Source organism: Stegostoma tigrinum, chromosome 10 (assembly GCF_030684315.1).
Source record: "Stegostoma tigrinum isolate sSteTig4 chromosome 10, sSteTig4.hap1, whole genome shotgun sequence".
NCBI lineage: Eukaryota > Metazoa > Chordata > Chondrichthyes > Orectolobiformes > Stegostomatidae > Stegostoma > Stegostoma tigrinum.
This window is the reverse complement of record NC_081363.1, coordinates 14,097,574-14,110,272: the sequence shown is the minus strand read 5'-3', so window position 1 is coordinate 14,110,272 and position 12,699 is coordinate 14,097,574. Positions and strand designations below refer to the sequence as shown.

General features: G+C 45.1%; 1 protein-coding gene across 3 annotated transcripts in view; it reads left to right on the top strand.

Moving 5' to 3' along the window:
• Positions 1-12,699, top strand: part of ak7b (adenylate kinase 7b) — an 87,314-nt gene that overhangs the window by 27,910 nt on the left and 46,705 nt on the right. For all 3 annotated transcript variants that reach the window (XM_059649018.1, XM_048537755.2, XM_048537756.2), the window contains exons 4-5: positions 1,330-1,424; positions 5,302-5,403. In XM_059649018.1, the coding sequence (XP_059505001.1) occupies positions 1,330-1,424; positions 5,302-5,403 (197 nt within the window). The remainder of the gene's footprint in view (positions 1-1,329; positions 1,425-5,301; positions 5,404-12,699) is intronic.

The following is a 12,699-nucleotide window of genomic DNA, read 5'->3' as shown; positions in this document are numbered from 1 at the left end:
ACAATATGGGAAAATCTGAGGTTATGCACTTTGGCAAAAAGAATAGAAAAGCTGAATGCTATTTAAATAGAAAAAAACTGCAGACAGCTGCAGCACTGACGGATGGAGACATGAATCACAAAAAACTAGCATCCAGCTATAGTGAAGGATTGGTAATCCAGTTCCAAATCTGGGTGGCATTTTGTTTGAAGGGGAGCTTGAAGGTGGTGGTGTTCCTGAGCATCTACTACTTTTTATCTTCCAGGAGTAGAATTTGTGGGTTTGAAAAGTGCTATTAGAGGACCCTTGGCCCTCTATTTACTGTAGATTGCCTCTTTTAGATGATTCACATGGCTGCTACTTTGTGACAGGAGCGAAAGGAGTGAAAATTGAAGGTGATGATCGGGATGCTATTCAAATGCATTGAGTTAAGGAGTTGGGAGGTTATATCGCAGCTGGACAGGACATTGTTTCGGCTACTTTTGGAATACGGTGTTCAGTTAGAGTCTCACTGCTATGGAAAAGATGTTGTGAAACTTGAAAGAGTTCAGAAAAAATTCACAAGGATGATGCCGGGATTGGAGGGTTTCAGCTATAGGGAGAGAGTGAACAGGCTGGGGCTATATTCCCTGGAGCATAGGAAGCTGAGGGGTGATCTTATTAGAAGTTTATAAAGTTATAAGGGGCATGGATAGGATGAATAGTCAAGGTCTTTTCTCCAGAGTAGGAGAGTTGAAAACTAGCAGATATAGGTTTAAGATGGGAGCGGAAAGACTTAAAAGGGACCTAAGGGAAAATTTTTTCGTGTGGAGGGTGGTGAATGTATGGAATTAACTGCCAGAAGAAGTGGTGGAGGCTGGTACAATTACAACATTTAAAAGGCCTCTGGATGGTCACAGGAAGAGGAAGAGTTTAGAGGGAAATGAGCCAAATGCTAGCAAATGGGACTAGAATTATTTAGAATGTCCGGTTAGCATGGGCAATTGAACCTAAGGATATGTTTCGACGCTGTACATCTCTATGACTCTTAAGTGGAGTGACGAGCCTTAAGTGGAGTGCTTTATCCTGGGAGGTGTCAAGCATAGCAAACAAATTCTGCTCAACTGTACTTTCTCTCCACAGATGCTGCCTGACATGCTGTGTTTTTCCAGCAATTTCTGATTTTCTTACAGAGGGGGAAAGCTGACCAAGTTATCAATTATTTTTAAATCTCGGTGTTTTGCAATTAAATTAAAACATACAATTCTGAATAAATGTTGTACACTTTCTTGGCTTTTTCTGAACCACATAAATAAAGCATGGAAAATGCAAAACAGTAAATTTATTTTCCTTTTTCTTTTCTCTTTACAGCACTGCATTCAGAGATAGGAAATTTCGAAGGATCAAAGATATTCATTCTATTGTCAACAATAATGACATGGGGACAGACTAAATCCACCGAACCTGTAAGAAAAATTCAAAATATTTTGACATTTGTCATTTAATTGTTAGGAAAAATAAATGACTTAACAGCCATTTAAGCGTGTTACAAAATTAAGCGTTCATTGCAATTGAGTTCTAATAACATTTAAGATGGAACTAACCTTCAGAATACAAAACCCATTGATCATGAGTGATTTGTCCATTAATTTGAATTGGGTGAAAAATTTGTGGATGTGTTGATTTGATTGAACAAACCGTGACCAATTGCAGGATATAGTTTGAAGTGCAAGTTGTTCCTCAATAAACTTAGTGATGTTACACTTATTGATCTTGTGTAGAAATTGGCTTAAAATCCAAACTGCAGTTTCAGGTGGACATTGCCATCATGATTCCCCATCAGTTCGTGTGTTTGCAGAGCATGTTGTCATCCTCTCCCTAATATATTTATCTAAATTATTCTCCAGTGAGAATGAATGAACTGAGCCAGTTTGCGAGTGAGTACAGAACTAAATGCATCTTGCTGCAATTAAGTTTTATTCCCCTGAAACAGGGAAAGGAAAATGCCATCAATATTCCAGTTACTGATTGCCATCCAGCTTTTGTGATGATACCTTGTCTAGGCATCCTAAAATTGATGCAGTTTTGGTTTGAATGATGAGAACATTTCAAACATATCCACATGGAAGTGCCTAATTTTCTGCATTTAGGTCCAATTGAGCATTTGTATGGTATAGGAAGCACACAGTGTGCATTGATGAAATTTAAAAGGCTGGGGACCATTAAAAAGACATGCAAAATGAGGTTGCAACATTTCTGTGAATGCTTTGAAACAAGGCTTTGAAAAATTCTAGAAACCACCTCAACACATCAAAACCTTTGCTAAAGCTCAAGGGTGAGGAGGATGGGAGATAACAGGCATGAAGATAAAGATAACCTAGGATCATGTCACTCTACAGTGATGCTGCAGTCCAGCTGTTGACTCCTTCTTTCATTGCTTTTGAAGCAGAAATAGAAGGGCTTTTGGTACAGTTATAGCACCCATACCTCTGGGCCAGAAACATATGGTTTCAGCCCCACACCAGAACTTAATTGCTGTGGAAGTTGTGTTCATACCATGGAGAATTGAGTTCATCATCATATTATAAATTCTTCCAGTGTGTCTGATGGCAGGCGGTAAGAGTGGGAGAGTTTTCTGATGAGCTTTCCTTCAAAAGGCAATGGCAAACCACTGCAATATGTTTCCCGTAAGCGTAGACCAATCAGATGGACATGTATGGCCCAAACCTCATAAAGAAAGATGGGAAAACTCACAGATGTAAGTAGAGATAGTGCTGTATTAGAAGATAATAAAACGTGAGGCTGGATGAACACAGCAGGCCAAGCAGCATCTCAGGAGCACAAAAGCTGACGTTTCGGGCCTAGACCATTCATCAGAGAGGGGGATGGGGAGAGGGAACTGGAATAAATAGGGAGAGAGGGGGAGGCGGACCGAAGATGGAGAGTAAAGAAGATAGGTGGAGAGAGTATAGGTGGGGAGGTAGGGAGGGGATAGGTCAGTCCAGGGAAGACGGACAGGTCAAGGAGGTGGGATGAGGTTAGTAGGTAGCTGGGGGTGCGGCTTGGGGTGGGAGGAAGGGATGGGTGAGAGGAAGAACCGGTTAGGGAGGCAGAGACAGGTTGGACTGGTTTTGGGATGCAGTGGGTTGGGGGGAAGAGCTGGGCTGGTTGTGTGGTGCAGTGGGGGGAGGGGACGAACTAGGCTGGTTTAGGGATGCAGTAGGGGAAGGGGAGATTTTGAAACTGGTGAAGTCCACATTGATACCATATGGCTGCAGGGTTCCCAGGCGGAATATGAGTTGCTGTTCCTGCAACCTTCGGGTGGCATCATTGTGGCAGTGCAGGAGGCCCATGATGGACATGTCATCTAGAGAATGGGAGGGGGAGTGGAAATGGTTTGCGACTGGGAGGTGCAGCTGTTTGTTGCGAACTGAGTGGAGGTGTTCTGCAAAGCGGTCCCCAAGCCTCCGCTTGGTTTCCCCAATATAGAGGAAGCCGCACCGGGTACAGTGGATGCAGTATACCACATTGGCAGATGTGCAGGTGAACCTCTGCTTAATGTGGAATGTCATCTTGGGGCCTGGGATAGGGGTGAGGGAGGAGGTGTGGGGACAAGTGTAGCATTTCCTGCGGTTGCAGGGGAAGGTGCCGGGTGTGGTGGGGTTGGAGGGCAGTGTGGAGCGAACAAGGGAGTCACGGAGAGAGTGGTCTCTCCGGAAAGCAGACAGGGGAGGGGATGGAAAAATGTCTTGGGTGGTGGGGTCAGATTGTAAATGGCGGAAGTGTCGAAGGATGATGCGTTGTATCCGGAGGTTGGTAGGGTGGTGTGTGAGAAAGAGGGGGATCCTCTTAGGGCGGTTGTGGCGGGGGCGGGGTGTGAGGGATGTGTTGCGGGAAATACGGGAGACGCAGTCAAGGGCATTCTCGATTACTGTGGGGGGAAAGTTGCGGTCCTTAAAGAACTTGGACATCTGGGATGTGCGGGGGTGGAATGTCTTATCGTGGGAGCAGATGCGGCGGAGGCGGAGGAATTGGGAATAGGGGATGGAATTTTTGCAGGAGGGTGGGTGGGAGGAGGTGTATTCTAGGTAGCTGTGGGAGTCGGTGGGCTTGAAATGGACATCAGTTTCAAGCTGGTTGCCTGAGATGGAGACTGAGAGGTCCAGGAAGGTGAGGGATGTGCTGGAGATGGCCCAGGTGAACTGAAGGTTGGGGTGGAAGGTGTGGAATAGTGCTGTATTAGATAGTTACATGGAGTTTGGACATTTTTGTTGCTCCAGGTCAACATTCCATAAGAAGTGACAGCTTTGAAGGTGACATTTACTGTGTCACTTGATTGGTACAGATGTCTGAGTTCAAGATTGTGTAGCTATGTGCAGTGGTTCCCTTTAAGTTTATAATTGTGGGTGGATAGTCTTTAAAAGCATCATACCTGTAAATTTTATTGCTCTGCTATGCATTTGCAGCATTTAATATGAAGTAAATCCTACATAGTACCATCCGAACGATTTCAAATGTGTATAGTGCAGTAGGAACATTGTTCTTGACAATTTTTTGTTTCGACTTGGTGATTTCCTGCAGATTTTTGAAAGCAGATTCAGCAAAACTGCTGATTTGATCAGTGACTCTGCAAATGCAACCAATAAGGCTATGCTATAGATATTTTTAGTCAATATGTTCAGGGATGTTTGTATATGCCTCTGGAGCATGTGGGACATCAACCTGGGCTTTCTGGCTCAGAGGAAGGGGCAAGATCACTGCACCATAAGGTTATGAAGCATCTTGATCTCCAGATTTTTATCAATTGCAGTACCACTGAAATCAGGACATACTGTGATAGATTTTTTCCAAGAAAATGCCTCATGTCATGGTTACTCAGGTATTCCTGTATCTTAATGAAAACCATTGAGGCCTGGTGTACAAGTCTCCTTTGGAAACCATTTGTCCCCTACTTTTTGATTGAGTTTCATCAGATTTATGCCCTTAAATGAGGCAGAATTGATTGGAAACCTCAAATGTTCTGATGAGGAGAGATTGGTTTTAGCCACTAATATTTGAGAAGCTAAACATTCTCACTGGCAGTGCTAAAACGTCATAATTTTATGTTGGACGAGGTGATGGAGAGCTGCTGCACCTATAAAGCCATGCATGGCTTGAGTTTACACCTTTATGAGAGAGGAAATTTGGAGAAAAAATTCTTAATGCTTTAATTGCTGGCTTGTTCACTCTCCATTAATACAGATATTCTGCATGTAACCATAAGATGATGTATATTTTTACATTTGCTTTTGATGTTGTGATGTGTTTTATTGACTAGAAAATAAAGTTAACTTTTTTTTGAAGGATGATCCACTAACAGAAGATGACTATCGTAGAAGAAAGGCCCATCCAAATTTTAAGGATCACCTCAGCCTTGAGAAACTGGTTGTCAAACTTGGAAAAACCGTATGTAATCATGGACAATACCTTGAACTTTAAAAAAAGTAAACTTACTGTCTGCAACTTTAATAGTTCAGTGTTTCTGAAACTAAGAGAGAGTTTTAGAGGATCTTCTTTAACAGAACATTGGCAAGAATCTGGAATGTGCAACATCAGAGTACTATAGGATATTTTAGGATATATTGAGAAATATAGGATATTTGCTTTCAGGGGTATCTAGGCAAAATAGCCAGTTTCTGTGTTTGCATACTTGATATGAAAACTAAGATAAAATGAAGCTTATATGTTCAATTCCTAATGTTGGATGAATCTCTCAGACCATAAATAGTGGTTCCAGGACAATTTTTAAAATATTTAAATAAGGAGTACTATGAAGGTATGAGACCAAAGCAGGCTAAAATGAATTGACAAATTAGGTTAAATGATCAGTCAAATGAGTTGCAGTGGCAAACATTTCAAAGGATATTTCATAGAATGTATCCCAATGAATTAAGAAAAATACCAAGGAGCAGAATTACATTCAGTGATTAAATATCACTGTTAAAGATTGTGACATCACACTAAAAGTAAAAGCATCGGGGGTTGTGGAGGTGGTGGGGCGTGGGGGTGGGCGTTGTGGGGGGGTTGGAATCATAGCACCAGGAACCTAAGTTGGATTCCACCCTCAGGCGGCTGTCTGTGTGGAGTTTGCACGTTCTCCCCGTGTCTACATGAGTTTCCTCCGGGCACTCCAGTTTCCTCCCACAGTCCAAAAATGTGTAGGCTAGGAGAATTGGCCATGCTAAATTGCCCGTAGTATTCAGGGATGTGTAGATTAGGTGGGCTATGGGGAATGGGCCTGGGTGGAATGCTCTGTGGGTTGGTGTGGACTCGTTGGGCCGAATGGCCTGTTTCCGCACTGTAGAGATTCTATGACTCTTCTACAATTTTCCAAAGATAAGTGGTAGACTAGAAAATTGAACAGAATATTTAAATAAAAGCAAAGAACGACCAAAAATTAAGGGAAAATTTTGAATATGATAGCAATTTATCTAGAAATATAAAAACAGATAATAACAATTTCTCTGAATAATTAAAGAAGAAAAGAGTTAACTAAGTGAGCATTAGTGCTATAGAAATGAGGCTGGAGAATTAATAATGGAAAATAAGACAATAGCAGATGAATTGAACTGGTATTTTGTATCAGTCTTCACTATATACAATAGTGTATACATAATACACACTAGTACAGATGCTGAAGTATCAAGATTAGATCCTTGGACAAGGTAATGGAGAGTTGCCATACCTATAGAGCCATGCATGACATGAGTTGACAACTTTATGAGAGGGAAATTATACCATCACAAATATATAATACTTGATGACATTGGTAGATACATTGATACATCGGTTTTAATATTCTGGGGTGCATTCCATTAAATTGGAAAATGAGACAGTAACCTGGAAGCTACAGGCCAGTTGATTAACATCTGCTATACTGAAAATATTAGAAGCTAATATTAAAAACGCTAAAGTAGGTCACTTGAATACATTCAAGGTAATCAGGCAGAGTTAACAACGTTTCAAGAAGGGGCAATCTATTTCGAGTTCTTTGAAGATGCACCTCATGCTATGGATAAAGAGAATGCTGGAAATGTTAGATTTCCAGAAGGCATTTTTATAACATGTCAATCAAAGGTTATTGTGACAGGTAAAAGCTCGTTGTGTGGGGGTAGCGTATTGGCATGGCTAGAAAAATTGGCTGGTGAACAGAAAGCAGAGAGTAAGCATAAATGTATCTTTAGCAGATTAATAAGATGTAACATGTAATGTGCCATAGGGATCTCAACTGTTTTCAATTTATGTAAATGATTTGGAAAATAAGACAGAAGGTGTGATGTCCAAATTCACTGATGACACAAATAAAGATGGGAAAGTGAGTTTTGTAGAAGACACAAGGTTGTTACCAAAGACACTGCAGTGCTTGGAAATGTAGAGGGCTCTGGGCATCTTTAAACATCAATCAGAAAAGGTTTGTGTGCAGGTACAGCAAGTAATTAGGAAAGCTAACAGAATGTTACCATTGATCATGAAGGGAATTGAATACAAAAGTAGGGAGGAAATGCTTCAATTATTCAGGGCACTGGAGACCGTACCTAGAGTACTGTGTACAGTTTTAATCACTTATAAAGAAGGATATTAATGCATTGGAGGCATTTCAGAGAAGTTTGATTGTATTAATACCTGTAATGGGGGTGGGCTAGGTGTTGTGTTTTGTCTTAGGAGGAAAGGGTGAAGAGGTTAGGCTTATATCTGCTGGAGTTTAGAAGAATAAGAGGTGACTTGATTGAAACGTAGAAGATCTTGAAGGGTCTTGACAGGGTGATGTGAAAAGGATGTGTCCACGTATGGGAGAAGGATGCATCCCCTGAGCAGGGGTTCAGAGTTTAATGATCAAGGGTTGCCCATCTAAAACAGAGAGAAGGTGATTTTTTTTCTCCCTTGGGATATAAGGATTTCATGGATCTTTGGAACTCTCTCCCTGAAAAGCTGGTGGAAGCAGAGTTTATTTTTAAAGCAGAATTATATCAATTTTTGTTAAGCAAGGGGCTGAAAGATTATCGGGGTATGCAGAAATACAGGTTTGGGGTTACAATCCATTCAGCCATAATCTTATTGAATGGTGGAGCAAGAAAGAGAGGCCTGATGGCCTAGTCCTCATTCATATAGAATCATAGAATCACACGGGACAGCTAGTCCTTCAAGACTGTACCGCCAGTCTACACTGGGACCTACAGTAGTCCCACTTTCCTGCACTAAATCCATATCTTTGAATGTTGTGACATTCAAGTGTTCATCCAAGTACTTTTTAAAGGTTGTGAGGTTACCAGCCTCAACAATGCTCCCAGGCAGTTAATTCCAGACTGTTCTGTGAAATATACATCTATATTAGGTCCCCCCCAAACCTTCACTAATCCAACAAAATCAACCTGACCTTATCCAGCCACTCCTCACAACTGAAATGCTCCATTCAAGGCAACATGTTGCTGAATCTCCTCTGCACCCCGTCCAGTGCAATCACACCCTTTCTAGTGTGTAATTGTATCCTTTTCATTATATGCATCAAATCATGAATGACTCAAACAAAAAACAAAACTCAAACACGAGTGATGCTTCTTCCTGACCCGCAGACCCGACCGTACCCCCTCCACTGACACCCTCATCCGCTTATCCAAACTCATCCTCACCCTCAACAAGTTCTCCTTTAATTCCTCCCACTTCCTACAGACAAAGGGGGTGGCCATGGGTACCCTCATGGGCCCAAGCCATGCCTGCTTCTTTGTAGGGTACGTGGAACAATCCCTCTTCCAAAGCTACCCTGGCCCTATCCCCCATCTCTTCCTCCATTACACTGATGACTGTTTCGGCACTGCCCCGTGTTCCCAAGAGGAGCTCGAACAGTTCATCCACTTCACTAACAGCTTCCAATCTTAAATTTACCTGGACCATCTCTGACACCTCTCTCTCCTTCCTCGATCTCTGACTCCATCTCTGGCATCCACGTGGAAACCAATATCCATTTTAAGCCTACCGACTCCCACAACTACCTGGAATATTCCTCCTCTCACCCACCTTCCTGTAAAAATGCTATCCACTACTCCCAATTCCTTCGCCTCCGTCGCATCTGCTCCCAAGATGACGCATTCCACTCCCGAACATCCCAGATGTCCTCTTTATTCAAAAACCGCAACTTCCCCCTCCACAGTGATCAAAAATGCCCTCGACCATTTCTCCTGCATTTCCGCAACTCATCACTTACACCCCCTATCCACAAAAATAACCAAAACAGAATCCCCCTCATCATCACATACCACTCCACCAACCTTCAAATCCAACACATCATCCTCCGACATTTCCGTCATCTGCAATCCGACCCCATCACCAAAGACATTTTTCCCTCCCCACCCTTATCTGCTTTCTGGAGGGACCACTCTCTCCATGACTCCCATGTCTGCTCCACATTCCCCTCCAGCCCCACCACCCCCGGCACTTTTCCCTGCAACCGAAGCAAGTGCTACACCTGCCCCTGTACCCCCCCCCCCTCCCCCCATCTTGATCCCAGGCCCTAGGAAGACTTTTCGCATCAAACAGATGTTCACCTGCACATCTGTCAATGTGATATACTGTATCTGCTATTCCCGTTGTGGCCTCCTGTACATCGGGGAAACCAAACGGAGGCTTGGGGACTGCTTTGCGGAACAGCTACACTCAGTTCGCAACAAACAACTGCACCTCCCAGTCGCGAACCATTTCAAATCCCCCCCCACTCCTCGGATGACACATCCATCCCGGGCCTCCTGCATTGCCACAATGTCGCCATCTGAAAGATGCAGGAACAGCATCTCATATTTCGCTTGGGAATCCTGCAGCCCATGGGTATCAATGTGGACTTCACAAGCTTCAAAATCCCTTGACCACATGCCAAAACAAGCCCAGCTAGTCCCCGAGATAATGGGAACTGCAGATGCTGGAGATTCCAAGATAATAAAATGTGAGGCTGGATGAACACAGCAGGCCAAGCAGCATCTCAGGAGCACTAAAGCTGACGTTTCGGGCCTAGACCCTTCATCAGAGAGGGGGATGGGGAGAGGGAACTGGAATAAATAGGGAGAGAGGGGGAGGCGGACCGAAGATGGAGAGTAAAGAAGATAGGTGGAGAGAGTATAGGTGGGGAGGTAGTGAGGGGATAGGTCGGTCCAGGGAAGACGGACAGGTCAAGGAGGTGGGATGAGGTTAGTAGGTAGGAGATGGGGGTGCGGCTTGGGGCGGGAGGAAGGGATGGGTGAGAGGAAGAACAGGTTAGGGAGGCAGAGACAGGTTGGACTGGTTTTGGGATGCAGTGGGTGGGGGGGAAGAGCTGGGCTGGTTGTGTGGTGCAGTGGGGGGAGGGGACGAACTGGGCTGGTTTAGGGATGCAGTAGGGGAAGGGGAGATTTTGAAACTGGTGAAGTCCACATTGATACCATTAGGCTGCAGGGTTCCCAGGCGGAATGTGAGTTGCTGTTCCTGCAACCTTCGGGTGGCATCATTGTGGCACTGCAGGAGGCCCATGATGGACATGTCATTCTAGAGAATGGGAGGGGGAGTGGAAATGGTTTGCGACTGGGAGGTGCAGTTGTTTGTTGCGAACTGAGTGGAGGTGTTCTGCAAAGCGGTCCCCAAGCCTCCGCTTGGTTACCCCAATGTAGAGGAAGCCGCATCGGGTACAGTGGATGCAGTATACCACATTGGCAGATGTGCAGGTGAACCTCTGCTTAATGTGGAATGTCATCTTGGGGCCTGGGATGGGGGTGAGGGAGGAGGTGTGGGGACAAGTGTAGCATTTCCTGCGGTTGCAGGGGAAGGTGCCGGGTGTGGTGGGGTTGGAGGGCAGTGTGGAGCGAACAAGGGAGTCACGGAGAGAGTGGTCTCTCCGGAAAGCAGACAGGGGAGGGGATGGAAAAATGTCTTGGGTGGACCCCGCCCCCGCCCATCCCTCACACCCCGCCTCCGCCACAACCGCCCTAAGAGGATCCCCCTCGTTCTCACACACCACCCTACCAACCTCCGGATACAACGCATCATCCTCCGACACTTCCGCCATTTACAATCCGACTCCACCACCCAAGACATTTTTCCATCCCCACCCCTGTCTGCTTTCCGGAGAGACCACTCTCTCCGTGACTCCCTTGTTCGCTCCACACTGCCCTCCAACCCCACCACACCCGGCACCTTCCCCTGCAACCGCAGGAAATGCTACACTTGTCCCCACACCTCCGCCCTCACCCCTATCCCAGGCCCCAAGATGACATTCCACATTAAGCAGAGGTTCACCTGCACATCTGCCAATGTGGTATACTGCATCCACTGTACCCGATGCGGCTTCCTCTACATTGGGGAAACCAAGCGGAGGCATGGGGACCGCTTTGCAGAACACCTCCGCTCAGTTCGCAACAAACAACTGCACCTCCCAGTCGCAAACCATTTCCACTCCCCCTCCCATTCTCTAGATGACATGTCCATCATGGGCCTCCTGCAGTGCCACAATGATGCCACCCGAAGGTTGCAGGAACAGCAACTCATATTCCGCCTGGGAACCCTGCAGCCATATGGTATCAATGTGGACTTCACCAGTTTCAAAATCTCCCCTTCCCCTACTGCATCCCTAAACCAGCCCAGTTCGTCCCCTCCCCCCACTGCACCACACAACCAGCCCAGCTCTTCCCCCCCACCCACTGCATCCCAAAACCAGTCCAACCTGTCTCTGCCTCCCTAACCTGTTCTTCCTCTCACCCATCCCTTCCTCCCACCCCAAGCTGCACCCCCATCTACCTACTAACCTCATCCCACCCCCTTGATCTGTCCGTCTTCCCTGGACTGACCTATCCCCTCCCTACCTCCCCACCTATACTCTCTCCACCTATCTTCTTTACTCTCCATGTTCGGTCCGCCTCCCCCTCTCTCCCTATTTATTCCAGTTCCCTCTCCCCATCCCCCAGCTAGTCCCCGCCTCCCTAACCATTCCTCCCACCTCAAGCCCCACCTCCATCCCCTACCCACTAACCTCATCCTGCTCCCCCCCCCCAGCCCCCGACCTGTCCGTCCTCCCTGGACTGATCTATCCCCCACTAACTCCCCACCTACATTCACCTTCACTGGCTATAACCCCGCCTCTTTGATCTGTCTCCTGTCACCCTATCTTCTCCTTTATCCATCTTCTATCCACCATCCCCTGTCTCCCTATTTATTTCAGAATTCCCCTCCCCCATTTCTGAAGAAGGGTCCCAACCCAAAACATCAAGCTTTCCAGCTCCTCTGATGCTGCTTGGTCTGCTGTGTTCATCCAGCCTCACACCGTGTTATCTCAGTGACTTGAACAAGCTTTATTTCAACTTTATCACTTCAACAAATTTTGTTTTCAGAGCGCTTTAGAGAGAAAATTGCAATGAATCATATTGCGGTAAATGATGTATTGCTTTTAAAACATTCTTTCATATTAAATCAGCCCTTTAGTGCCAGGAAAGAAGTGAAATATGTTAAGAATGACTTCATTGTTTTGCAATGATGTGTAATAGTTTTACACGATAATTTATCACCTAGCTCCCTGAGCAGACAATTGACATTGTGGTTCTGCTTGGTGACGTAGAATTCTACTGATATTAATTTCCAACATAAAAATCAGTTAGTTTGATAATGGCCAGTTGATCCTCAACGCCAAGGTTCTCCCCAAGAAGTAATTGAAGCTAGGATCAATTGAAAACTTAAAAACCTGAGAATCATGGA